The sequence below is a fragment of the Denticeps clupeoides genome, chromosome 3 (genome assembly GCF_900700375.1).
Source record: "Denticeps clupeoides chromosome 3, fDenClu1.1, whole genome shotgun sequence".
Taxonomy (NCBI): domain Eukaryota; kingdom Metazoa; phylum Chordata; class Actinopteri; order Clupeiformes; family Denticipitidae; genus Denticeps; species Denticeps clupeoides.
In genome coordinates this window covers 11,175,215-11,199,678 of record NC_041709.1, presented here as the reverse complement: position 1 = coordinate 11,199,678, position 24,464 = coordinate 11,175,215, and the positions used below count along the sequence as shown (strand labels likewise).

Sequence of the window (24,464 nt, the reverse complement as noted above, 5' to 3'; positions counted from 1 at the left end):
AATAATAAAAAAAAAGTGATTAAAACATGTAAACAACCCAGCAAGATATGCGTAACCTACAGGACATTAGCTGCAGGGGTTAGCAGTTCTATTTATCACCCTACAAAACTCAGCAAAGGGATCCTTGCATGATGTGCATACACAACCACTTCCAGCAGCAGCTTTAGTGGCCACCAGGTGGCAGTGTTTAATTAAAACTCACCCAGTTTAACCTGTAGCTCAGCCAGCATGTGAGAATAGGACTCCAACCGCAGCTTGGCTGCTTCCATGTTCTTCATTACACTCCCTAGAGACAATTCAGCCTAGCAGAACAGAGAGGAAAAAAAAGAGTAAAGAAACACAACATGATGAATCCAAGCAGAAACAAGGTAATGAATCAGTTTGTGTATCAATCAGCTTGATGGTTTTTACTCTACCTCATCTGTCTGCACCATCACGTTGATCTCAGCAGCTGATTGTTCCTGCTGGCTTATCTGCAGCAGAGTCGTGTCCACGGCGGACCTAACCTGTGCAGAATCACTCTTCATCTGCTTTGCCTGAGTGAGGGTCCTTTCGGCATTCTGATGACATGATGTATGATATTTTGGGACAAAAATAAACAAAACAAAATGGAATGATAATCTCCTCAGACTGAAGAGGTAAATCAACTTGTGTCACTCACTTTAGACACAGCTTCAGCGATGTTGTGTGCCTCTGAGGCGGTGCTGTTGGCTTGCGTGGCGTTCTCCAGAGTGGGCCTGATCACGCTTTGTCCCTGACTCACCAGCTTCTTCACCTCCATCAGTGTCTTCTCCTCCAGCACTCTGCCCTTTCTCACAGCAGCCTTGACCTGTGTCTGTTTACGAGGCCAGTCCTTCTGCATGCCTGAAGATGGTTGAGTCAGACAATTGAATTCAGACACAATTCTATCCCGCAAGCAAAATTGCTCTCAGCAACACCACACTTATGGATGAAGGACTTAAGTATGTATGCATAGCAGAATCATTTTAATTATATATAATTATATATTACATAATTAAATAATTAACTAAAATAGCGTTTTGCTTGGAAAATGACCAGTCAATGGCTCTGCTTCTTGTAGCTATATTAAAAATGATGTTGGTCTCATTTTCCGTCAGCCGAAACTCTGTAAATCACCCAACTAACAAGAGGTCATAAGGACCTCTCCTCCAGAAAGCTCAATCATGAATGTGTAACATTCAAATAACAAGCTGGCTGAAACAGAGCAGACACACTCTGACCTTATCAATGTTAATGCATTAGCAGTTTGCTTTTTTCTTGATTTCTACCATCGTCCATGCTTTTGATTAGAGTGAAATAACTTTTTTCCCCTTCAATGCTGTTGGCATGGCAACCCAGCAAAAGACAGACTGGCTGCTTATTTGGAGGCGGCGGAAAGGGCACCTTCTAGATTTCTCCACAGAGCAAAGGCCTCCGACTCTGTCTCTTTCGCCTTCACCACTGACGCCACAGCGGTGACCTTTAACCCCTGCGCCAGATGTGACAGCTTCTCAAAAGTGACGAGAGGAGATGACAAGAAAAGTAATTTTGACAAAAAAAAATAATTGACAAGTTGCAACTTCAATAGCACAGGGTGCCACCATGGCCAGGCTACAGGCCAACTCTACATCACTCACAGGCATATTTTCAGACAACTGAAGACTAATAAAAAAAAATGTCACACATATAAATAAAACAAATATGGTTAAATTATGTTACGGTTAAATACAGCTGAATTACGATAAAGAGTCGCACTTGCTGGAATTCTTTTATGGTCTTCATGTTCTTCTGTCCATCACTAATGCGAGACATCAACTCCTTCTGAGTCTTATTCACTTGCTCCTCTGTGGACTGGACCAGAATTTCCAGTTCTGTTGTTCTATTTAACAAATCCTGATCCTATAAGCACATGAACATGGTAAATGACAGACGATAAGTTTTACTAACCACATTATTTGTGTATTTCACAGAGAAGAGGAGCTTTCATTCACTCATCTTACACTGGGCACTTGTGTAGGTGTTAAATCGGTAACGTTCTGAGGTATGCTGGCTAAAGCTGCAGAGGAGTTCACAGGAGATGTCTCCAGGGTCTCTTCGCTCAGCTCAGCCATGGACACAGTGAGATTCTTCAGCATGGCTTCCATCTCACCGTTCCTCTCCTGAACAGTCAGGTGGGAGGCCAGGCTTTCGTTCACCTGAGAGCCGAGATTCCTCTTCATCTGCTGCATAGCCGCAAGCCTGGTTTAAAAGAGGAACAGAGAGACAGACAGACACTGAAAGAGACAGGCGGGCAGACAGGGAGATGGAGGGCAAGAATGTGATGCCTCAGGAACCGCTCCTTTGGTTGCACTCCAGCATATAGGCTCAGATATTCTGCCACTCACTGCAGCAGGGAACAGATGGGACGAGCGTCCGGAGGGAGACTGAGTCCTGCCTGTCCGCTTCAGCTTTACAATGTAATTAATTATAGAGTGACAAGTGTTCACACACATACACGCAGAGTGTAGATCCCAGTACTCACTGCTCTTCTAAAGCGTGGGTGTGGAGCTCAGTTGAATTATCTTCAAGAAGTTCCAGCAGGAGTGAATATGTTCGGTTCGATACCTGCAGTGCTTTCAGGGTGATCAACTGTATTTGACTGGCCAGATCTGTCTGACTGTCAGAAGAAGCAAACAGAGAGAGGCTGTCAGAGAGTCCGTGGACCAGAGGCACTTATGTGGCTGTAAGTGATGGCAGCTCTGTTGGTAATTGGGCCATAAAGCGTGGAGGAGTGTCTATTTCATCACAGCTTGTGGTAGTATTGATTTTATATCAACTGAGGATATCTAATAATTGACAGAAAAACAAGCAGTGATATCTCTATTTTTGTATGCCCTAACCCACCTGTTGGCCAACGCCTCTGATTCATTGACTCGTGCATTCCACTCATTCGGCCCTTTTGGAATTGCAAAAGGCATGACCTTGAAAAGGAGCACATGAATTCGTTATGCAAACATCAGCATGAAAAATGCATGTAGAAAACTGTTTAAGTGAAAAGAAGAATTAACTTTTTGTGAGGCAACCATTAACCCAACAGCAAATGAGGAATTCTTTCACACTTTTAATTTGAAAGAATTAAGATCATCTCTATAAGACAGCAAGAGTGACTGCTTTTTTGATTTGTCACTTGTCTTTATACTGTGAGCATTTGTAAGTAACGATGCTCCACTCGCTCTTTTTAGAGTTTAACATTTGCACCATAAACGTGTAGTACTCTGTGTAAGCGAACGCATGCCTGAAGGGCTTGTTTCCGCCTTGCACGTATTATCATATTCATAGGCGGTTGTGAAAACACATTTGCGCTGGCTGCGCTCATGAGGAACGCAGGCCGGGGCGCCAGGTGATATTTATTTGGAGTGAGAGCTGCTGTGAGTGGAAATTGAATGAGCGTATTAGTCCTCCGCTCAATTTCAGCTGCCACAAGCCTCAGCTGCCTCTGGAGCTGAATCACCAGCCCCTCAGGCTGAGACAGTGGGACATGGGCAGGTAACGTTGTGTGTGAGTGTGTGTGTCTATGGATTTTGTATTGACCTGTTTGGCAAGGACAAGGTGATTCATTTGCATGCATGCATACCAGCACTACATTATATCATTAGGCTCCCCACTACTACAGCCCTCAGTGATGACCACTTTGACCTCATGGTGACCTGGTCCTGGGAATGCCATGACAGATGGAAGCTGGGTACAATTTGTATGAGTGCATGAGAGCATGTATAAACCTGCTGGTCATGTGGTAACTACAATACTGCCATGTGATACATAGTGGAGGTGTGTTTCTGAACAGAGGTTGCTCCATTAAATAATGGAAGTTGGTTCAATGGTTGTCCTTACTTGTACACATTTTTGTTGAACACTACATATTGCGACCTGTTACAAAGGTCTTCATAACTTGGCCCTTGATGTTGCTGCCTAATACACCCCATCACTTGGTAGGTGCCATTGTACTGAGATAATGTTATTTCCCCTCACCTCTCAGTGGTGTTAATGCTGTGAAGTTGTTCTGTATGAATGTGTCTCTAGAGATTTACCATGTTACCCAGGTCCTTGGTAGCCTTCTCCAACTGGCTCAGTCCATTTTTGACAATAGCGTGCATCTCTAAGATGGGCTGGCACGCCTGTTTAATCTCCTCTTTGTCCATTTCCTCCAGGTCCTTGCCCTGCCTCACTCCAATGCGGCATTTCATTTTTACTGCGATGCCACGCAGCTGCAGCTCCAGGGTCTGTGAAGACGTCTCCAGCTGTGTGAACTGACTGATGAAGGCCTCTCGTGCCTCTGATAGCAAGACACGGGGAATAACAAGTGAGGGTGTGTAGTCGAACATTTTTAAACCAGGTGTAGAAACACCAGCTAAACATTCTCTGTGGGAGAGTGTGTGCTTAATCGGCCCTAAGACAATAAGCGATGCAGATGATTACATGTGCTTCCTGAAGCACAGTAGGGATTACAGTGGGGAATACGCAGCATTGATGCATTCTCTCCCCCTTATTCAAAGAAGACAATTAGCTAGGAGTGCTACGTTAAACTGCATGGTGGTGGAGGATTTTATTTCTTTGCAATTCATTACATTCTTTTTATTCCAATCTACTGATTAAGATTTATGGATTTTATGGTTCCCACTTGGACTTCCACAGCTCCCAGGGAAATTGGGAGAGTACTACATGGCAGTTTTTGGCTGTAAATCAAACTATTTAATTAAGAAAACATTGATTTGTGGCAACCAACGGCACTTGGGCTTCTCATAAAAGTTGGCACTAAAACTGCTGGGATAGACTCCAGTGACCCCAGTTAACCCCAACTGACCAAGTGTGTTTAAAAATGCATTCAAAGACCTTGTATAGCGAGGAAGTCTTCTATTGCATTAGGCAGATAGTCCTCCCCCTGGAGCTCAGGAAGGTGATTTTCACGCCACTGACTGCTGTGCCACGGATACAGACGCCCCCGACTGTTTCGGCAGTCATAGTTGGACAGAAGCTTCTCGAGGTCCAGCAGCTTTGCTTTCATTGAAGCTGCCTACAACCACAACACCATAATGAGGCTTAATTTCTCTACTTATTGTATGTTAAAAAGCTGTCATGCACAAGTGACAAAATCATTAAGAGCTGAACCTGAAAGCACTTTTGCATGTGTATTTAAATGGAGCCAACTGGCAATTAAGTAGCGGGGGGGGCAGGAAAATTGTGGAGCCCTAGAGTCACACCGAACTGAGCACTGCTTACTGAACAGACAGACACTGACTAACCTGTAATTTCCTGAGATGTGCATGCTGGTTTGAATGCTAGCAGGTATGGTTAGGGTTGGAACCTGTCATTAGCAAAAATCTGAGCTTTATTTTCAGAATTTCCTGCATACTGTAATTAGATATGGGGGACAATTTGGACGTGAGCCATTTGGTCTCAATCGGCTTAAAATTACTGTATAACCAAGAAAAATTCTCCTGGCTTTTCCCACACTAAACAATGTCTTCTCTAATGTTTGGAGGATGGTGACCCTCAGGCCTGCAATATAAGAGCCATTGGATGATTGAAATGAAATCAGCCCAGAGAGAGCGCCTAATCATGAGCGAGTGTTTGTCTCTCCGACTCTGTGTGTGGGTTTGGTGTTTATCTCTCAAGGGAATGAAGCTCTGATCCTGTGTCCACATTTCTGCCGTGCAACACAATGCGCCGTCTGTGTTGCCGAGCTGTTGCAGAGAATGAAGCCTCATGCTCCAGCGCTTCGCCACTGTGTGTCACAAAAGCTGTTTCCGTGAAGCTGATTACTGTTGCCCAGCGCAGCCAATACACAGAAATCGTTAGTTACAGAGCTGAGAAAAATCACTACGCCTGCCCTAAATAGAATGCAGTGTGACGGACAGGGATTTAAGATATTCATAAAGGAGTGACTACATTGCAGTGTCCAGAAAAGTCAAACATGTTTCACAATCAACACACACTAGTTTACCTGGTCTCTAACAAGGCCGTAACACACAGGACATTCCTCACACTGGTATGTCTCTCGGTTGTGGTAAAAGTTGAGCTGGCATTTGTCACACTTGTACCCCACAAAGCCTTGTCGGCATGAACAGGTCCCGTTGTCATGGCACTGCATAGAGATGGAACCCATTGGGTCACAGTTGCAGGCTGACGAGAAAGGGGCAGGGCTGATGAGTGTAATCAGGGTAGTATTTTACGCTGCTGTACGTTTATACAGGCACATTTAAACGCTTTGAGATACCTCTGCAGCCTCTGGAAGAAAACCCGAAGAATCCCACATGGCAATGGTCACATGACTGTCCGTCTACGCCAGTGCGGCAGAAACATTGACCAGTAACTGAGTCACAGGCAGGTGTGGTGGATCCTATAGGGTTGCAGTTACACCTAAATTGAACACAGAAGAAAGTATTGGAGCATGGTACACAGGCTTATCCCAGTAACAAAAATGATTTAGGGAAAACAAAGTTAGAACATGTCTGAAATGTCCTTGACAGGCCAAGCCACAAACATGACGGCTCAGTATTATGACCAAAATCCATATTCCCAGGTGCTCCATTAGAGCTAATTGATCTGTGTGTCGATACGTAAAAATCCATATTTTCATAACCCGCCTCTCACAGCCCAGGCCTGGGAGCAGGTTGAAGAAGCCAGGCTGACACTGGCTACAGTCACGTCCAGTCACATAACTCAGGCAAAGACAATCTCCTGTGTCAGGATGGCAATACTCCAGCGACCCGGATGTACCTTCTGGACTGCACCTGCAGGCTGAGGAACAAAATGCAATGTTAACCATCACAGAACTTGTCAGCTACTTCAATGGGTCTTAAAGCCACTGATCCATGAGGTCACAGTCACAGAATTGACAACCCTGGGTGGGATGTAATGGACTATACATTAACAATGCTGAAAATTATAGAACAATCTGTGAAAAAGCAATCCACATTATTATATTACAATTATGAATAAAGATTTTGATAAATGAAAGCATGTACAAATAAGTGCAGCAGATGTCTGATTGGGACAGAACAGGAAGACCATTCAGGGAGAAAAAGATTTGAATATCATGGAGGGTGAAATTAAATTTTGATAATGCAATTGTACCATTATGTCAAATAAGGATGGCATAACAGACTGCAAATGCAGAGACAATATTTGTCTTACTTTGTCCTTCTGTACAAAGCAGAGCTCTTAAGATGGTAAATCTCAAGGCGGTCTGTTTTTATATGTGCAGGGGCCAAATATTTATTACTGCTCTTTCTGTCGTGGCAGCACATCCTCGGTGTGCAACTTTTCTCTCTGAGTGACAAGGTGAGACAACATTTCTCTAACACACGCACTGTCCCAGCCACAGCTGTCACTGTGTCAATGTCAGCAGTGATCGTGTATGACAAAAACATCCAAGCGTCTTCATATGTCTTTCCGGCTTTCCACCTTTTCCTTTTCCTTTTCCTCCTCCTCTCCTCTGTCTAACGTTCATCCTGTGTTCTCCTCTGCACTGCTGAAGCATGGCTCAGCAGAAGGACGACGATTCATTCATGCCTCGGTCAGTTCCCAATTTTAATTACATAACATTCCACACAACATTGTATTTCCTGTCTGGAGGGCATTAATATAGGATGCTACTGCACACTCAATCGCTGAACTTCCTGGTTGGGAAGTAAGTAAGAAAACGCAGCCCTGTGTCAGTTTCGAAGGTTAAGGGCCTCTCTCTTCTGGATTATATACACACACACACACACACACACACACACACACACACACATATATATATATATATATATATATGTATCTCTTCTGGTGTGGGTGTGTCTGATGGATATCAGCTTCATGACCCACTGCCTGCCACTAACTTTTAATTTGAGACAATTTATACACACACACACACACACACACGCACACACACACACACACACACACACACAGGCAGTGGGTCATGAAGCTGATATCCATCAGTAGTTTGCTGGCCTGCGCTCAGAACTTTCCTAAGAGTCTTGAAAACAAAATGTTCTTTCTCCATTTCCTCCTCCTTTCAGTCCCTGTGGAGATGCTAATGGCTTCGTAGAAAATGATCTGCATCTCTCCAGATGCCATAAACGTGCGCACACACACATTTTTTTCAAGCACACACACACACTTTCACCCTTGAAAAAATTTTCCCGATGTCAGTATAGACTCACTGAACCAAAGTTTGGGCTTCATATATTTTTTGCCACATTCAAACATTCACACTTTCCCATAACTTTCCCACACTCCGTGAATCCTTCCTACAGCCACCCTTTAGAGAATACAATAAACAAACAAGCACACACAATGATGCCACTCACGTTTACACTTTGGGTACAGACGGGTGGGGTCGACGGCATTGCCATAGTAACCTCTCTGGCATCGTTCACAATGATCTCCCTCGGTGTGGCCAAGGCATTTCAGGCAGCGACCAGTCATATGATCACAGACCCCCACGTCATTCACATCCACGTTGCCGTGACACTTGCATGGTTCACATTGCCATATTGGGCCACGTTGCCCTAATGGGTCACCATAGGAACCATCCTCACAGAATTCACATCTGGTACCTGTCAACAGATTCACCAGTCAAAAGTACATAATATCTACTAAACAACAGCTACTTTCACATACCACAGTTCTAGTATTTCTGTTTTTTTTTTTTTTTTTTTTGCTGATCGAGTGTGTTTTCAGAATTGCTGGATGGCCAGATCAATATTATAAACATTCTGTACACGCTCATTTTTTTCAGTATAAGGAAGAAATGATTCTGCATTATCCAACCATCCATCGTCATTTCAGACATTCTTTTGAATAAGAATATCATTTTACATTCATCGTTTGATTAATTTCATGTGAAAATATATATCGTGATTTTAAGATGATTTTAAGATGCTATTTAGTTTTGTCCTCGTCTCATCTGTCACGGAACAAGCAGAGTTTGTTTGAAAAATAGATGATGGACAGAACATGCGGCAGATGATGGACAGAACAAGTTTCAGCATTACAACATGCTCTATATAATGATTTTTTACCAGGGACTTGAACGAAGGTGTTTGAAAGAGCATTTTCCAGCACCATCGACTAAACCGCAAGGCTCTAGCTCCTCACCGCAGTCATGGCTCTCCGCCACAGCCCCCCGTGCTTGTTCTGGTGACTTCTGTTTCCGTAGGGTAACCAAGTTCAGCCCCACCCTGTTGCTGCATGAACATCTTCCATTATTTTCTCGAGTATCGGCCCATTAATACCCTAGATGCCTGGTTGCTCACAAGTTCAATGCAGGCAGCCTTAGCCGACGGCATGAATAAAAGAAATGCAGTACATTCTGAACTGCAGATCCACATTTAAGTGTACAGATGTGTGCTTCAGAGGCGCATGCACAAATGCCAATATGCAGCAAGGCCAGCGTTCACCAGCTGAAACCGACATACCGGGCGATCGCAGAGCGCAGCGCCGACCACCACTGAGACGGGGTGGATGGAGGATGGAGCACGTGGACTGAAATGAAAGCTTTTAAACCAACTGCAGGTGAAAGGTAGAAGGCAGGAGGTAGGGAGGGAAAGATGGAGGGGGTGCAACATGGGCTTGCAGCGGTACGAGCATGTTTACGAGGATGGCTTTACGGAGGCCAGACGGCCACGGCTGCTGTTTGTCCTGGACAGCGGAGGTCAGAAGCACAGGCTGTGTGAAGACACACATTAACCGACCGAGCCTGAACCTGGGTGAGGCCAGTTAGCCCTCGGCTTATCCCGTCTTGGCAAAGCCCGGCCTTTTGTGTCAAGAGGAGGAGTGCAGAGCACTCAGCAGGGCCCGTTCTGTACGCAGTTTAAAACACAGGCTGTTCCACAAATACCATTTTCTGCAACTTAATGGTAATTATTGCTTCTTATGTATTTTTTTTTTTATATATCTGGAGAGGCAATTATCTGCAATCTGCTGTGATTATTACTTTCACAAAGGCGAGGTGCATAAGAGTCACGCAGGGTCTAGATCTCGTCTGTGCACGGTAATTATTTCTGCTTTTGTGTGAGATCTACCTGTCAGTGTGAGGCACAGAGAGAACAGCTTAATCGGCGTCTTGGTTTCATAGCAAGAAATATTAAGGAAGCACTTGAACTGGTTAGGAACGCTTTTGACAAAGACCATTTGCCGAATGCATGCTGAGTTCAGCGAAATACTATACATCGCTCCGCTCTACAGACTTACCAGCCTCATTATGCAGTGTTCTTTTGATGGCTCGGCTGATGGGGAAATAAAGCATTGAACTCACCTCTGGTTCCGGGGGGGCAGTGTGTACAGACCACATCGCCAGTCTCGGGCGTCTGTGCACAGCTGGTCTGGTCTGGGCATGGGCAAGGCCGGCAGTCTCCGGAGGTCCCAATCATGGCATTTCCATAGTAACCGTCCAGGCAGTGCTCACAGGTAGGGCCGGTGGTGAAATCGGCGCAGTGACACACTCCTGAAAGAGACACACATACACAAAATGCATTCATTACCGGCCAGTACATCACTGAAATTACCCATTAATCCTCTCATTATGCTGTATGCCAATTTGCCCTTTGAGTTTAATAAAGCAGTGGTTCTCTCACAGGCCTGAAATTGCTTGCCTTTTGCTCATGTATTGACCTGGACCTAATATATAACAATTGGACACATGGATGCTTGGTTGAAAGCCTGTACAGACTGTGCACACAGCAAATGATATTCAGGGATATTCACATTCAAAAAGAGTGAATATTAAAAATAAATAAATAAATAAATAAATAAAATGTTAAAAGCATCATAATAAACATACTTTTTAGTGCTATTTTGCAGTTTGGTATAGAGTGCAGAGCTGAATAGATTCAGATTAGGTTCAGATTTGTGATTAGTTTAGGTTTGAATTAGCTTGTGAGCTGCACTGATTTTCAAATATGAGAAATGAATTTATTATACTCCAGAGTCACTCACCAGTCGCTTATATGTAGCACTCAATCCACACTTACTTAAAGTGTGTGTTAAATTAAGGCATGTTAGCAGGAATGTTCATTTCATAGAACAGCATTTGTTTCATTGAATTATTGATCTCTTCTCCCACTCAAAAATGCATTTGCACCTGCTGCAAAATACACCCATGGAATGAGATAAATGGTGGAAAAATGAACACCTTAGTATACAATATTGTGAAAATATTAATTGATATTCCAAAGATGGAAAAATGTAGAATGCGGTTAGCACCTTCTTAATTTAGCTCTCATTTGACACATTTTCAGATGTTGAGCATATCATCGACGAGGCCATTAACAACAGGTCATCAGCTCTTGGAATCGATGCTATATTGTGATTTGTAATTTTGAAAACTATGTTATATCGAGGTATGAGACTTTGGCCACATCCCACGACCCAGGTATCGATCCTGATTTTGTGCTTCATGCCAGATGCAGTTCTCCTTCTGTCCAGCAGGGGGCAGTGCGCAATCACCCCGAATCTGCCCGACCGTCTGTGTGCGTGTATGCGTGTGAAAGTGAGAGAAAGAGATTTAAAAAAAAAAAAACGGCGACGGAGGAAGACTAATGCGAAGTGCAAAATCCGAATCTTAAATCCAGCCACACTGTAATTGCTTTAGGGACACCAAAAAAATGAACGCGAAGGAGGAGACGCGATGTCGGTCCGGAAGACCTTCAGGAAGCGTGGCGCGGTCCCCCTGTACGGAGGAGATTACCATGCGCACGTCCTCGGAGCAAACACTCATTTAGGAGCGGCGCGGCGGGGGGAAAAAATCCAGCAGCTTCTAAGCTCCCGCGCGCGGCTTTTCACATCCGCCTAATATCCGTATTCCTGCAGGAGTCCTCTGTATTCGGCCGGAGAAATTGATTTGCTGTCGCCGGAGCCTGGAATCAAATACTCCACTCTGGCCATATACGATAAATCGGGAATCCCTGCAGTTCTTTTCCTTCAGTTTTCTCAATCAGACATCTCGGGTCAGGGAGGACAGTCCATATATATACAGTACAGGCCACAAGTTTGGACACACCTTCTCATTCAACGTGTTTTCTTTATTTTCAGGACCATTTACATGGGAAGATTCTCACTGAAGGCATCCAAACTATGAATGAACGTAACTTATGTACTTAACAAAAAGTGGAGACCTGGCCTCCACAGTCACCGGACCTGAACCCAATCTAGATGGTTTGGGGTGAGCCGGACCAACAAGTGCTGAACACCTCTGGGAACTCCTTCAAGACTGTTGGAAAACCATTTCAGGTGACGACCTCTTGAAGCTCATCGAGAGAATGCCAAGAGTGTGCAAAGCAGTAATCAGAGCAAAGGGCGGCTATTTGGAAGAAACTAGAATATAAAACATGTTTTTAGTTATTTCACCTTTTTTTGTTAAGTACATAACTCCACATGTGTTCATTCATAGTTTTGATGCCTTCAGTGAGAACCTACCAATGTAAATGGTCATGAAAATAAAGAAAACACGTTGAATGAGAATGTGTGTCCAAACTTTTGGCCTGTAATGTATGTGTGTGTGTGTTTGTATATACACACACACAACAGGGAAAAATAAATTTGAAGATCCTAATAAATATTTAATCAGTACTCTTGCTCTGTGTGTGTGTGTGTGTGTGTGTGTGTGTGTGTGTGTGTGTGTGTGTAAAAATGGTGGCCAGAGCCGAATGTTAACAAGCAGACTGAAACTTTTTTGTTTTTACCAAACGTGCAAAATAACGGCCATAAATACACAAGACAAGAGAAGCGACATGAGAGGAATGTCAAGAGCACATTTTCACAAGAAATGGTTCCCGGAGGCTGGGGAATAAAAATAATATGTGAAAAAGGAAGGATAAAAAACAATCCTCTTTTTGCAGAAAGGTCATGGCTGTTTAAGTAATGCATACGTAGTAGAAAGATCAGCAGTAATGTGATAAAACATCTAAGACTATTCCTGCACCATGATAAAGACATTACATGCAAAAAAGAATGCAAAAGAATGCAAATGATATATCCTTGTGGTCTGATACTACAACACACACACACACACACACACACACTTACACATGTGGGTGTGTGTAAATGAACTAACACACGTTTATTAGCACCGGCCATAATTATCCAACTACCTAGTGAGGCAGAGCGGCAAAGAAAGATCATTATGTGTTTGGTTGCGTGCAGAATATTTACTGACAATCAATCAGACAAAAACAAGTGGTTCATGTTCAGACAAGACAAGCCGAGGGGATGCACAGATGGGGGAAGATGATTTAGAGATGCTGGTTATGTAGGTGTTTTTTGGACACTGGATCTTCCCCTTTGTGGCGCTGCCTTTCATCTGTCTTTCACTCTTTCATTCACTAACAGTTTCCTCTTTCTCTGTCTCAGGCTCCCAGATAAATAAACATGTGTTACCCCGGACCACCCCTGACTTGCAAGGGATGGCTTATCTGGGGGGTCTGAGAGGGGATGCCATCCCCCCTAAAATAAAAACAAAACCACCCCCCTTCTAAAACTAACATCCCCCCATTCCATCCCCTGTGCTATTTTATCAACGAATGCATAGGTCTATTTAGGGCCTGATGATTTCCCTATGAAATGATGACATGCACATATTATTTACATGTAAATGTAAATGCAAATCCACTCCACAATCATACAGTTTTTAGTTCAATAAATATGTTTATAACTGAAAACAAAATAATTAAAATGGAATTTGAATTCTAACTGAATTTAGGAAGAAATAAAATGGGTTTCATAGGCAAATGCAAAAGGAGCCATCAAACCAGGCGGTGCCACAAAGCTAGTTTGTATTAATGTGTCTTAATATGAAAAAAAAACAAGAGCACATTAATTTACCTGCGAAGCATAGCCTATTAAGTAGTAGTAGTAATAATAACTTTCCGCGGCCCACCCTCCCCTTTCCCTGTCAAGCCAACAGGGCCAATAATCGGCAGGTTCACAATGCCTTTTTAAAGGGTTAGTAGGCTAGAGTGCAGCACACACACTGCTGTTTGAGTGAAAATTCAAAACCTGACTGTTTTGGGAATGAATCCGAGTGTCTGACGAGTGTCTAAAAGAGCTTGGCTACTGTGGTGGCGGTTCTGGCTCTCTGTTCCTCTAACAGCCCATGAGCCAGTTTATTTATTCTGATGAATTTACGTCTTTATTCATCAGTATTTATGTCTTTAGGAGGTCTAGGAGAAGGAAATGTGTTTGTGAGTGTGTGTACAAAAGCGTTTTGAAAGGACTATATTGTTTGAAAGAAAATAGATGAGTTGATAAAATTTCTCCAAATGCAAGATGGAATGTACACTTTTTCAGATCCATTAATTAAGTGAAGATCTGTGGAAAATATGTAGTTGAGAAATAGTAATATTCTAATAACCCATGGGGTCAATAATTTACAGCAGCGTACCCTTAAAATCTCACTTATAAGGTTTCTTCCGAGAATAATTCCTCAATATTCTCCATGGACTCAGTAATCCTGTCTTTTTGTACACGAGGGTAAAGAATATGAAATCAGACTGAGGGCCTGGGGACTGTGATATATTTAGTGTTGCATATACTGTCTTATAGACTGCCTGTAGTCCATGAGTTTCAAGTTGATTATCATGGGCTGGATGCCTCTGTGTGTACAGGGCGATCAGAGGAACAAATGTTGAACTGGAGACTCAGAGAATGTCACAAAAGAGGCTGCTTCCATCTGCCGCCCGCCCCCTTCAATGCTAATGCTGCCCCAGCTGTAATGCAAGACAGATGTGACAGTCTCTACAGATGTGGCTACACACACACACACACACACACACACACACACACACATTTATATACTACACAGCACCATCCATCGCACACCAAGTCAGGATCAAAAGAATCTGATCCACGAGTCTTAAAATGATACACACACATACAGTCGTGACCAAAAGTTTTGAGAATGACACAAATACTATTTTTCACAAAGTTTGCTGCATCCTGTTTTATTATGGCAATTTCCACATACTGACACAAAAGGACCTGCTGAGATCATTTCAGTGATCCTCTCATTAACGCAAGTGAGAGTGTTGAGGAGCACAAGGGTGATGCTTGAAATCATTGTTCTCCCTCTGTTAACCATGGTTACCTGCAAGGAAACACTTGCAGTCTGCTGAAGTCTGGGCATGACTGCTGAGGTCTGGGGTAAAGTAATTTTCTCTGATGTTTCTCTGGTTATTTGGGGCATATGGATAAATGATTGTTCGGAGAAGAAAAGGTGAGCACTTCCATCAGTCCTGTGTCTTGGACAAACAAAAACCCACAAAGTTCTGACACACTCTGACACACTCCAAGCACTGATTATGAAGGAATGGGTTCAATCGGTCAGGATTTGGCCCAGAAGGGCCAACACTGCAAATATTGACTCTTTGCATAAATCTGATGTAATTGTCAATAATCAATCAATAAACATTGAATCTGATATGGGAAAAACATGTAAAAATGATTTGAGTTGATACAACAGTGGGTAGCTGGCAGTAGTTAGTAGTAGTTGGCAGCAGTAGTAGGGCACCTTTCATGGCTGCCCACTGCTCACTAAGGGTGATTGGTTAAATGAGGAGGACACATTTAGTGTGAACTGTTGTGCTGTGCTTGCTGTGTATCACTAATGACAATGACAAAAATAACAAGGATATGGCACCATCTGCCAGAGGACATCCAACATTAACCTGAGTGCTCTATTAGGACTCTATTAACTGAATGGTATGCTGACTTATTACAAATATTCACCTTTCTCTGATTTAAAAATATCCCACTTAGTTCTCCCTGAATGCACTAGTGGAGAAACCCTCGTAGCTCATAGGATATTGCTTATAGTACTAAAGACCAACTTATGGTACTGCATCAGACATCATGTCCTTGAGGACAGGGTACACGGTGCTGAACACTACATATCTGAAAGTACATATTTTCCCAATGAAAATCCATGGCAAATCACAGACAAGTATTCACATTTCGTATAGACATGTATATGACTATGGTACACTTTTCCAGCTTGCTGGAAAACAGTATGTATGAGATGAAAATCCTTGTTGTTCAGACTCAAATCCGAGTGATATATCTTACCTTTCGTTGCAATAGAAACATGGAAAACAATTTCTTCTATATGAAGTCTTACTCATCAGATCAGTGTGTCAGAGGGTGTGCATGGTGGTCTGTGTTTATCCAATCGCTCAAGTCACTGAACCCAGCATAATTTTCACCCAGTGCCCTCCTATTCTCCTCTTTGAGCTCATTCACTTTCATGCGCTCTCACCATGACATTTGTGTTGCTCCACACTTTTCTGAATTATTCACTGCCTTTATGCTGTTAAATGTCATGACCACCGGGGGACAAAAAGCTTTTAGGCGAGTTGGTGACAAAAATGCTCTTGTTCCTTTTTGGGCTTTCTGAGGAAGATGGGATGAACAAAGGAAACCCTGCAGTCAGTTGCACGATGCCCTCTTTCTGAAAGGCCATGCCTTGCCTCACTACCTTCCCTGTATGTTTTCACATGAAGCTACCAATAAAGTTTTTCATTTGAATATTTATTTAAATATAGTCTTATTTCAGTACTATAAAACGTTCCTTAACACTCATTTCAAAAGTTGTGTTAGTCTGCCCTACTCCATCTGAAATGTAATACTTTTTCCCCTGTGGTTATTACAACATTTGAATAGTTGGTTTTAAGGCTCTTGGGAGTGGCATATTGGGATGGTGTGACTCAAAATGTTCTTTTTTGGTTGTATCAGGTTCAACCGTGACCGTTAGCTTTAGAGAAAAAAGCAAAAAATATTTTTTTGTACTTGCAGGACATTATGTAAGTGTATTATGCACTGGGTATGTTTTGTGCCATTTCCACATTATGTAAGACATCATGCTCATAATGCTCATAAAATGCCTACTGGCATTTGCAAAATGGACAATGTAACTGGTGACAAACAAAGAATGAATTACACTCTCAGTTCAGTGGACAGTGATTCAGTCTAATAAAAGCCTTTTCAATTACAACGTGTGGTACAAATAAGGCTTAGTGCAGGGGGCATGTTCAGCAACATCATCAAGTCCAGTTTCTGAGCACAGTCTGTACCTGGGAGGAGAGTGAAGCCAAAATGAACCACTCACTATTAGATTCTTGTTGGCTTACATTCATAAAGTAGAAATTGTGCTTTCTTATTTAGACTTAGTTTGGCAATGCTTTTTAAAATAAACAGATAGTGGGATATTTTTATTTCTGTAACACATAGCATAATGGAGACATTCAATTTTCAGATTTTCGGTGTTGGATAGCAGTTGGCCGGATGTTTTTGGACGGCCACAGTCCACCAAACAGTGAATTAAGCATAGTCCAGGACCTGAATATTCTCTCAGCATTGGTCCATTGATGAAAGGGCTGTACACAGTTGGGCTGTACACTGTACCTGTACACGTCTAATGTAAGTGTACATTCCGTTCTTTTCCACAAGATCCATTGTTCTCCATCTCCCCAAGAAAAAATGAATCATATTCCATTCCAAATGTATGGATGGCATCTCAGTAATGAACACACATGCAAGCACACACTCAGACAACGAGCAGAGGGTACATGTGTATCACAAGGACATATGTTTGACTTCATTAGCCTTGCAGCGAGACGCTACTAAAAAAAAATAAAAATAAAAAATCACACTTGTCCTCGCATTCTGCTGCAGACATTAACATTTCCAATCTGTTGTGTTGCGGCAGAGTAAATAGAAATGACATGAGCTGGAGAGCGTTAATAAATCATGATTATGAAGCACTGTTGGCTCCGGCCTCTTGCGCAGACAGTGTAAACTCCACTCCTCTTTCATCAGCAGGCAAACAAACAAAACCAGTGCCCTGTGACAAAGCCATTAGCTAATTACACCCAATTAAGCCTTCATTAGCGCACACAGCATAAAGCCCCACCCACGGCACCCATGCAGAACAAACGCGGTGTGATTGAGCATGGCCTCGCTGAAAGTTTGCTGAAAGAACATTTGCTTCACTTCCGGCGGTTACAAAGCCAAACTTGGTTCCTGCGCCAACGTCTTGCCATTACAGTAATTGCCGAGCTGATACGCGCGAAGTGAATGACGGGTGTGCATCTTAGTGTTGAGTCGTGTGCGGCTCCCGTGGAGTCTTTCTTTCAGGGCCAATTCTGTTTGCAGACCTGAGGCAGCGTTGCTAAATGGCCGAGAGGAGAACCTGCTGGGTTTTAAGCTGAGCCTCCTTTGAAGTTAAAAAGGTTAATAAATAAGTAAAAGAGCGCTCCTCCTCCTCAACTGGGACACGGAGGCTTCCTAAGCATACAGTTGATCCTATTTCTTCTTCCTAGAGCTCTTTTATGGCTGTTCACATTTTTCACTCTCTCTTTCTCCTTCTCTCTATGAAAGCTGAAAACATTTTATGGCGTTTAGCAGATACCCTTAACAAGAACAACATTCAGTTAGTACTTACAGGGACAGTCACTCTGGTGCCATTCAGGGTTAAGTCGCTTGCTCGGGTAAACACGGTACTAAGTGAAAAGTGATGCACAGCACACAGTGCAAACAACGAAATGTGCCCTCTGCATTTAACCCATCGCCCTTGGTCAGCAGTGGGCAGCCATGACAGGCACCCATGGAGCAGTGTGTGGGGACGATACTTTTATCTGTGGCAGCTCATTGGGATTCGAACCTTCTGATTATGGGTCCGCTATGCCCCCACTGCCCCTCAGCTTTGAACCTGTGACCTGTGTGGTTTTCTAGTTCATGGGTGTTACCCAATAGCCTCCTACTACCCTTGTCTGGCATCAGAAAAAAAATGTAAAAAACATGTTCCAGCATAATCAAATTTTACCCCCATAACATTTTTGTGGGTAGGGAGAGTGATGGGGAAAGGAAAAAGTAAACTATGATGACAAGAGGAAGTGGAGAGTGTCACAATGAAACAGGAAGCAAGAGGATAAAACAGGCCAGACCGAGATATAGATTACTACTAACTTTCTGAGAGAAAATTAGGGAACTGGGGAGAGAAAAGGAGAACAGGGCAGGGAGGGTCTAGGCTGACCTCTCAGAGAATAAATGAACTAGTTAAAGTGAGAAATGAAGGAAGGAACGCAGCCTCACCACATGGAGCCCGAGGGCAAGTTAGGCTAATTAGAGAGGAGACCATCAGTGACACCACAATGGACCTCAGACACACCGGTGCGACAGCCCCTCCGTCTGAAATGGGTCATCACATACCTCTCTGTCTTTGTAAAATGCAATATATACTGATCAGACGTAACCATGAAACCACCTGCCTAATATATTATAGGTCTCAGTCGTGTCCCCAAAACAGCTTTGACCCCTTGAGGCAAGAACTCTAAAAGCTCTAAAAAGCTGGTTTCTGGTAAGAAAAGATATTAGCAGGAGAGTTGTGAGCTAGGGCTTCAGCAGATCGTGTTCCAGAATATTCCAGGGATGCACAGTCACATTTGTAGATCTGGGGAACTTGGATTCAAGTTGAATGCCTTGAGCTCTTCTCCATAAACTTCTTTTGCAGTGAGGAAGTGTGCATCATTCTAATCATGCAAAGGCAGTTGATAAAATGCCTACATCTACAAGGATTCCTGAGATTGTTTTCTCATGACCAGCTGTTTGGGCATCTTTTCTGTGTATTGAATCAGGTGGGCTGGTCCTCAGGTTAATCACTGCATTTGTGTTCCTTTCCTTGAACCTCTTTTGGTTCTTACCCACTCATCCAGCATCACACTCTGGTCATTGTCAAAGTCACCCAAGTCCTTAAACTTGCCAGTTATTCTGTATTACAATACATCAATTTCAAGAAGTGCTGCATAACACATGCTATTCCCTTGCCATCGTGAAAGTGTAGTTATTGTCATTGTGAAACACTGCAGAACAGCACACAGTGACACAACGAAATGAGTCCTCTGCTTTTAACCAACACTTTTAGTGAGCAGTGGGCAACCATGACAGGCGCCCGGGGTACAGTGTGTGGGGACGGTGCTTTGCTCAGTGCCCCATTGATCAATGTTGTTCACTTTGCCTGTCACTGGTTTACAATATTGTAGAATGTAAGGCTCAGGATAAGAAATGTCACAACATGAATGTTAAAAATATAGACCTGAAGATGTAATTTAGAGCAGAACAGGGACAGCGTGTGTGTTTATGCAGATGAACAGAAGAGGAACAGATGAAAAAAATGATGGGTACCCGTCTCTGGGTGGCAGTCTCCATGTTGGTTGCAGTTGCAGGGGACGCAAGTTGACAGAGGGCCACCATTAGGGGTCTCTCGTGTGAAGCCAGGGGCACAGCGCTCACAGAACTGCCCTGTCAAGCCCAGTGGACAGGAGCACTGCTCCACCCACAGAGCTGCACCAACTCCTTCAGATCCAGCAGGAACATGGGCAGCAGAGGCCAGAGTCACACCAGAGAGCTGAGATGTGTCTGAGAGAGAAGCAGAGACAGAGTTTACGCTAAACTAGTCACAAAGTTACAGGCCTAAATCCCACTTACTACCCTTGCGTCCCTGAGCAAGACACTTAACCCTGAGTGTCTCCAGGGGGACTGTCCCTGTAACTACTGATTGTAAGTTGTTCTGGATAAGGGCCTCTGTTAAATGTTGTAAATATAAAATGGAAATGGTTAAACAAATGTTTATTGATACTATTTTGAACTTGAAAGTTTATAAAATTCCAAAATGCTAAATCAGCAGCATCATAATATGCTCACGCTGGTAAAAACTGTGCCAAATTATAGTAGCATTGTTTCTGCAAAGAAACATGTACACGTCTATGTTTGGGCAGGAAACATGAAAATTGGATCTGATCCTATTGGCTGCGACAGTCCTGCAGTCACAGTCCTGCTCCAGGAGGACCCCATGCCACAAGGCTGATGTTCCAACCCGTACTGCTCACAACCTGCCACACTCATTATTAGGCTGTTAAGAAACACTTGAGCCTAATTAAGCTTGTGTTGGAGAGAAACCGCTCTGACAGAGGAGTCCTCTGGGATAGGGCTGAGAAGCACTGGATTATAATGCTGCGATGCAGCGAAATAATGCAGCGCTGCAGAGACGTGACTCTCTTGCCGGATCTCTGTTGTGATGATTTTCGATGTCGCTGCACGGCACGGCTGTATAAACAATATCAAACGAATGTGCATTATATTTTAACAAGGTAAGAGTGGAAAATATTCCAAGTGAGCGTTGCTGAAGAGTGTGTACATGTGTTTCTTGTCATGGCGGCTGTTAGCTCATTATAATTCGTCTTGATCACAAGACCTGCGTGTCATAAAAAAGCACAATAAATTTGTCCCTCTGAACTCTCCGACTCTTGCTTTCTAAAAATATAAAAACTCACGTACACACACACACAGCACTGACACATAAACTCACATGCTGACATTGAAGGAATTTTTGATCAAATTAATGAATAAATAAAGTAGCCATAAATAAATAAGGAGGGAAAGGGTGAAGGAAGGGAGGAACATGATAGAGGTGAGAGGGCCACTGTCCCACTGGAACTATACCCCTCTCATGAATACTGACAGGGTTGTGCCTGCACTCATACGCACACACACACACACACACACATTTGAACTACAAATTATATATTATTAACTTTTATGTGAAATAAAATTAATAGATGAAGACATTAATAGCATGAATATAAATGTTGTTTTCAATTTACATTTTTTTGACTATAGAAATTGCACTGGTTTAATGCTGATTATTAGCATCATTAGCATTCATTAGCATTCCACATGCTTGTCTGTTAAAGCTTTATTAATACTGTTCTAATCACATTCTAAAATGTTAGTGCTTGTATGTGCCTAGCAGCCTTTAACTATGTAGCACATTAAATACAATAAAACATTTTAGAGCAATTTAAAGTAGTTCTTCTCAGTAACTATATAATGCATGCATATCTATGTGTTTGTGAGGGTGAAATCTCAGCTCCACAGCTCCTCTGCAGTTTTAATCCGGCTTGTCAGAGGGTATTTTAAGTCACAAAGCGACATAAATCGCCGGGAGAGAATTCTGTCATAGGAATAATACAGACTAATAATGCAGCGCTAATCCCCCTTTTTGGGGGAAAAGAAAAAAGAACACAATTTTCTTTGTGGAATTTCTCACATTAGTGTCTGCCTTGCAGCCTCAGGCGATAAGACACTTCTAACAATGTTTGGGAACTAATTTGAGACCTAACACGTCGCGTTACTGTTTTCCCGGAGTGTGTGCATGAGCATGGAGTATGTGGTCCGCGGTTGCAGCGCTAATCCTAATTAATGTAAGAGACGCAACTTTGCTTAGCTGCAATCTGCGGGAAAGTATGTGTCCTCTCAATAAACTCTGCCAAGGATAGAGGAGATTTCAACGAACAAATGACGTTCGGGTGAGACAAATACTCCACTGCGGAAGCAATGCAGAAACACTCAAATCTAAAGGTTTGTTCCTTGCCAACTTTTTATTTCTTGCATGAGGGTGGCAAAACATGAGGGTGCAAATTCATGTACCGTGACAATGGCGATTATTCATTCTGGGTGATCTTTTGAGCCTGTCTGGGGTGACACTCAGTCCTCACATACTCTGCATACTCACAGTTGTGTCCTCCTGCGTTGCTGATTCTCAGTGCGGTCACATTGGACAGAAGGTGCTGGAACTCGAACGATGACAGAGGAGGCCTTAGCTCTCGCTCATTTAACCTGTATCCAAAAAAAAACACAGCTCAGACCTCAAACTGTGTGTGCATGTGCATATATATCCTCAAGCACAGATGAACCACTATTGGTAGCCGCCTTGGGTGCCATAAATTCTTTAAATGTGCCTGAAAGCAAAGCATTTTATACTTTGGGGGTACACTTGAAGTGTAGTTGACTGCTAAACACTTTTCTATTGTTTCGGCCTTCAGATTTAGTGATTATACACATTTCAATGGGAAACTGAATGAAACACAGTGGATAACACAATTTTGGATGTCGAATTACTACAGAATAATTAATTCTCACATCCTCTTCATCGGCTGGACATACACTAGCATTAGTGTATGTCTGCTTTTCATTATTATGGCAGCGGCTGAAAGATTATGCATGTTACATACAAATGCATAAGCAGACACTTGGTCCTTCATGTTTATTTATGTTCCTGTCAATCTTCCAATGGCTTCAAACTATCTCGTACCTGCTACCAACGTTTTCTGTCTGTTGCACACACACAACACACACTCATATGCTTGAAGCTACAGATTGAGTCCTGATAAAAAGCTATGAAGGGCCCTCTGCTATTTAAATTCCCTGCCTCTTCACTTTTTCCCAGCTGAGCTGCTCCCGAAATAAACCCAGACTCCCCCTCGGCAGACCCTCTCTCCCTTGCTTCTAGAAGGCATCTGTGGAACAGCAATGACGTCTGGGGCATCGTACCCCAGCAAAAACATATTTAATGACACGCAGAAGCATGAAGTCTAACCCCAAGGAAGAAATGAAGGGTTGCAAAGGGTCCAAAACGGCCCATTTCTCCAGGAAGGATTGACGGCTGCGATGCTCGTTATAACCAAGTATCTGTCACCACCGACAGGCTCCACAGTCACACAGCTTATGCACATCTCCATATCAAAATGTCCCACTCCCTCGCTCTTTCCATGCACACTTTCTGATTTAGACAAATATCGGTGCCTCATCCATGGATGCAGAGGGCCTCATTACTGAATATCTGTCACTGGAGATGACACGACTCATCACCGGGATGAAGTTTCTGTATCTGAGATGCCCTGTGTGGGTCCGGCAAGTGCTTCTGTGACATGAAGAGCCGAGAAGAGCCGGTCACTCCTGTCCTTCAGGAATGGTTTCTGAGCCGCGATGCTTTCTAAAACGGTTTTCTTTCCCAGTGGCTCTGGATTTGCTTTAAAATTTGGTGTGACATGAAATCCATTTTATCTCAGTCAGGTCTCTAATTACGCAGCCTTGTGGACTATTTAATTCAATTTATTGTGCATTTTAACTACTAATTGTGCCATTTATTGAAAAAGTGAACCCTTATGAAGTTTGTTCAGAACTGCCACAGCTGTACCACTTGAAGCTTTCCTACAATTTTTGCAGCAATTATTTTACTTTAGAAGAGAGGTAGAGAGACAAGGTAATTTTATGTCACTTATATCAACATTACATGTAGTCACAACAGGAGACAAACCACAGACTCATTATCGGAAGAACTAATGTTACAATTTCCTCAGAGAAATCAACTTATAAATATACTCTTAATGTTTATTAGAACAAAGCAGAAGTGATCATATAGGTATAATAATAAATATGTGTCGCTCAGAGGTGGAATATTTTCTGTCTGATGAGCACAAAAATACTGGGTGGCATTTATAAATGACACACAGGCCCAAACTGAAAAATGTTAATGTAGATATAAGCATTGCATAAGCTGTAGTTTTTTTTTTGGTCTCCCTTCAGGATAGAGGTCCTGTTACAGTCTA

At 42.9% G+C, this 24,464-nt stretch overlaps 1 protein-coding gene across 1 annotated transcript in view; it reads right to left on the bottom strand.

Moving 5' to 3' along the window:
- The window catches only part of lamc3 (laminin, gamma 3), a 61,825-nt gene that overhangs the window by 1,246 nt on the left and 36,115 nt on the right, over positions 1 to 24,464 (bottom strand). The window contains exons 11-27 of the mRNA XM_028972672.1: positions 22,589 to 22,692; positions 20,200 to 20,433; positions 10,286 to 10,474; positions 8,337 to 8,585; positions 6,624 to 6,777; positions 6,254 to 6,396; positions 5,981 to 6,159; positions 4,870 to 5,050; positions 4,068 to 4,312; positions 2,884 to 2,960; positions 2,522 to 2,656; positions 2,001 to 2,238; positions 1,756 to 1,899; positions 1,405 to 1,507; positions 662 to 864; positions 417 to 560; positions 203 to 302 (exon numbers count right to left, since the gene is read on the bottom strand). Coding sequence (XP_028828505.1) covers positions 203 to 302; positions 417 to 560; positions 662 to 864; positions 1,405 to 1,507; positions 1,756 to 1,899; positions 2,001 to 2,238; positions 2,522 to 2,656; positions 2,884 to 2,960; positions 4,068 to 4,312; positions 4,870 to 5,050; positions 5,981 to 6,159; positions 6,254 to 6,396; positions 6,624 to 6,777; positions 8,337 to 8,585; positions 10,286 to 10,474; positions 20,200 to 20,433; positions 22,589 to 22,692 — 2,822 coding nt within the window. The remainder of the gene's footprint in view (positions 1 to 202; positions 303 to 416; positions 561 to 661; positions 865 to 1,404; positions 1,508 to 1,755; positions 1,900 to 2,000; positions 2,239 to 2,521; positions 2,657 to 2,883; positions 2,961 to 4,067; positions 4,313 to 4,869; positions 5,051 to 5,980; positions 6,160 to 6,253; positions 6,397 to 6,623; positions 6,778 to 8,336; positions 8,586 to 10,285; positions 10,475 to 20,199; positions 20,434 to 22,588; positions 22,693 to 24,464) is intronic.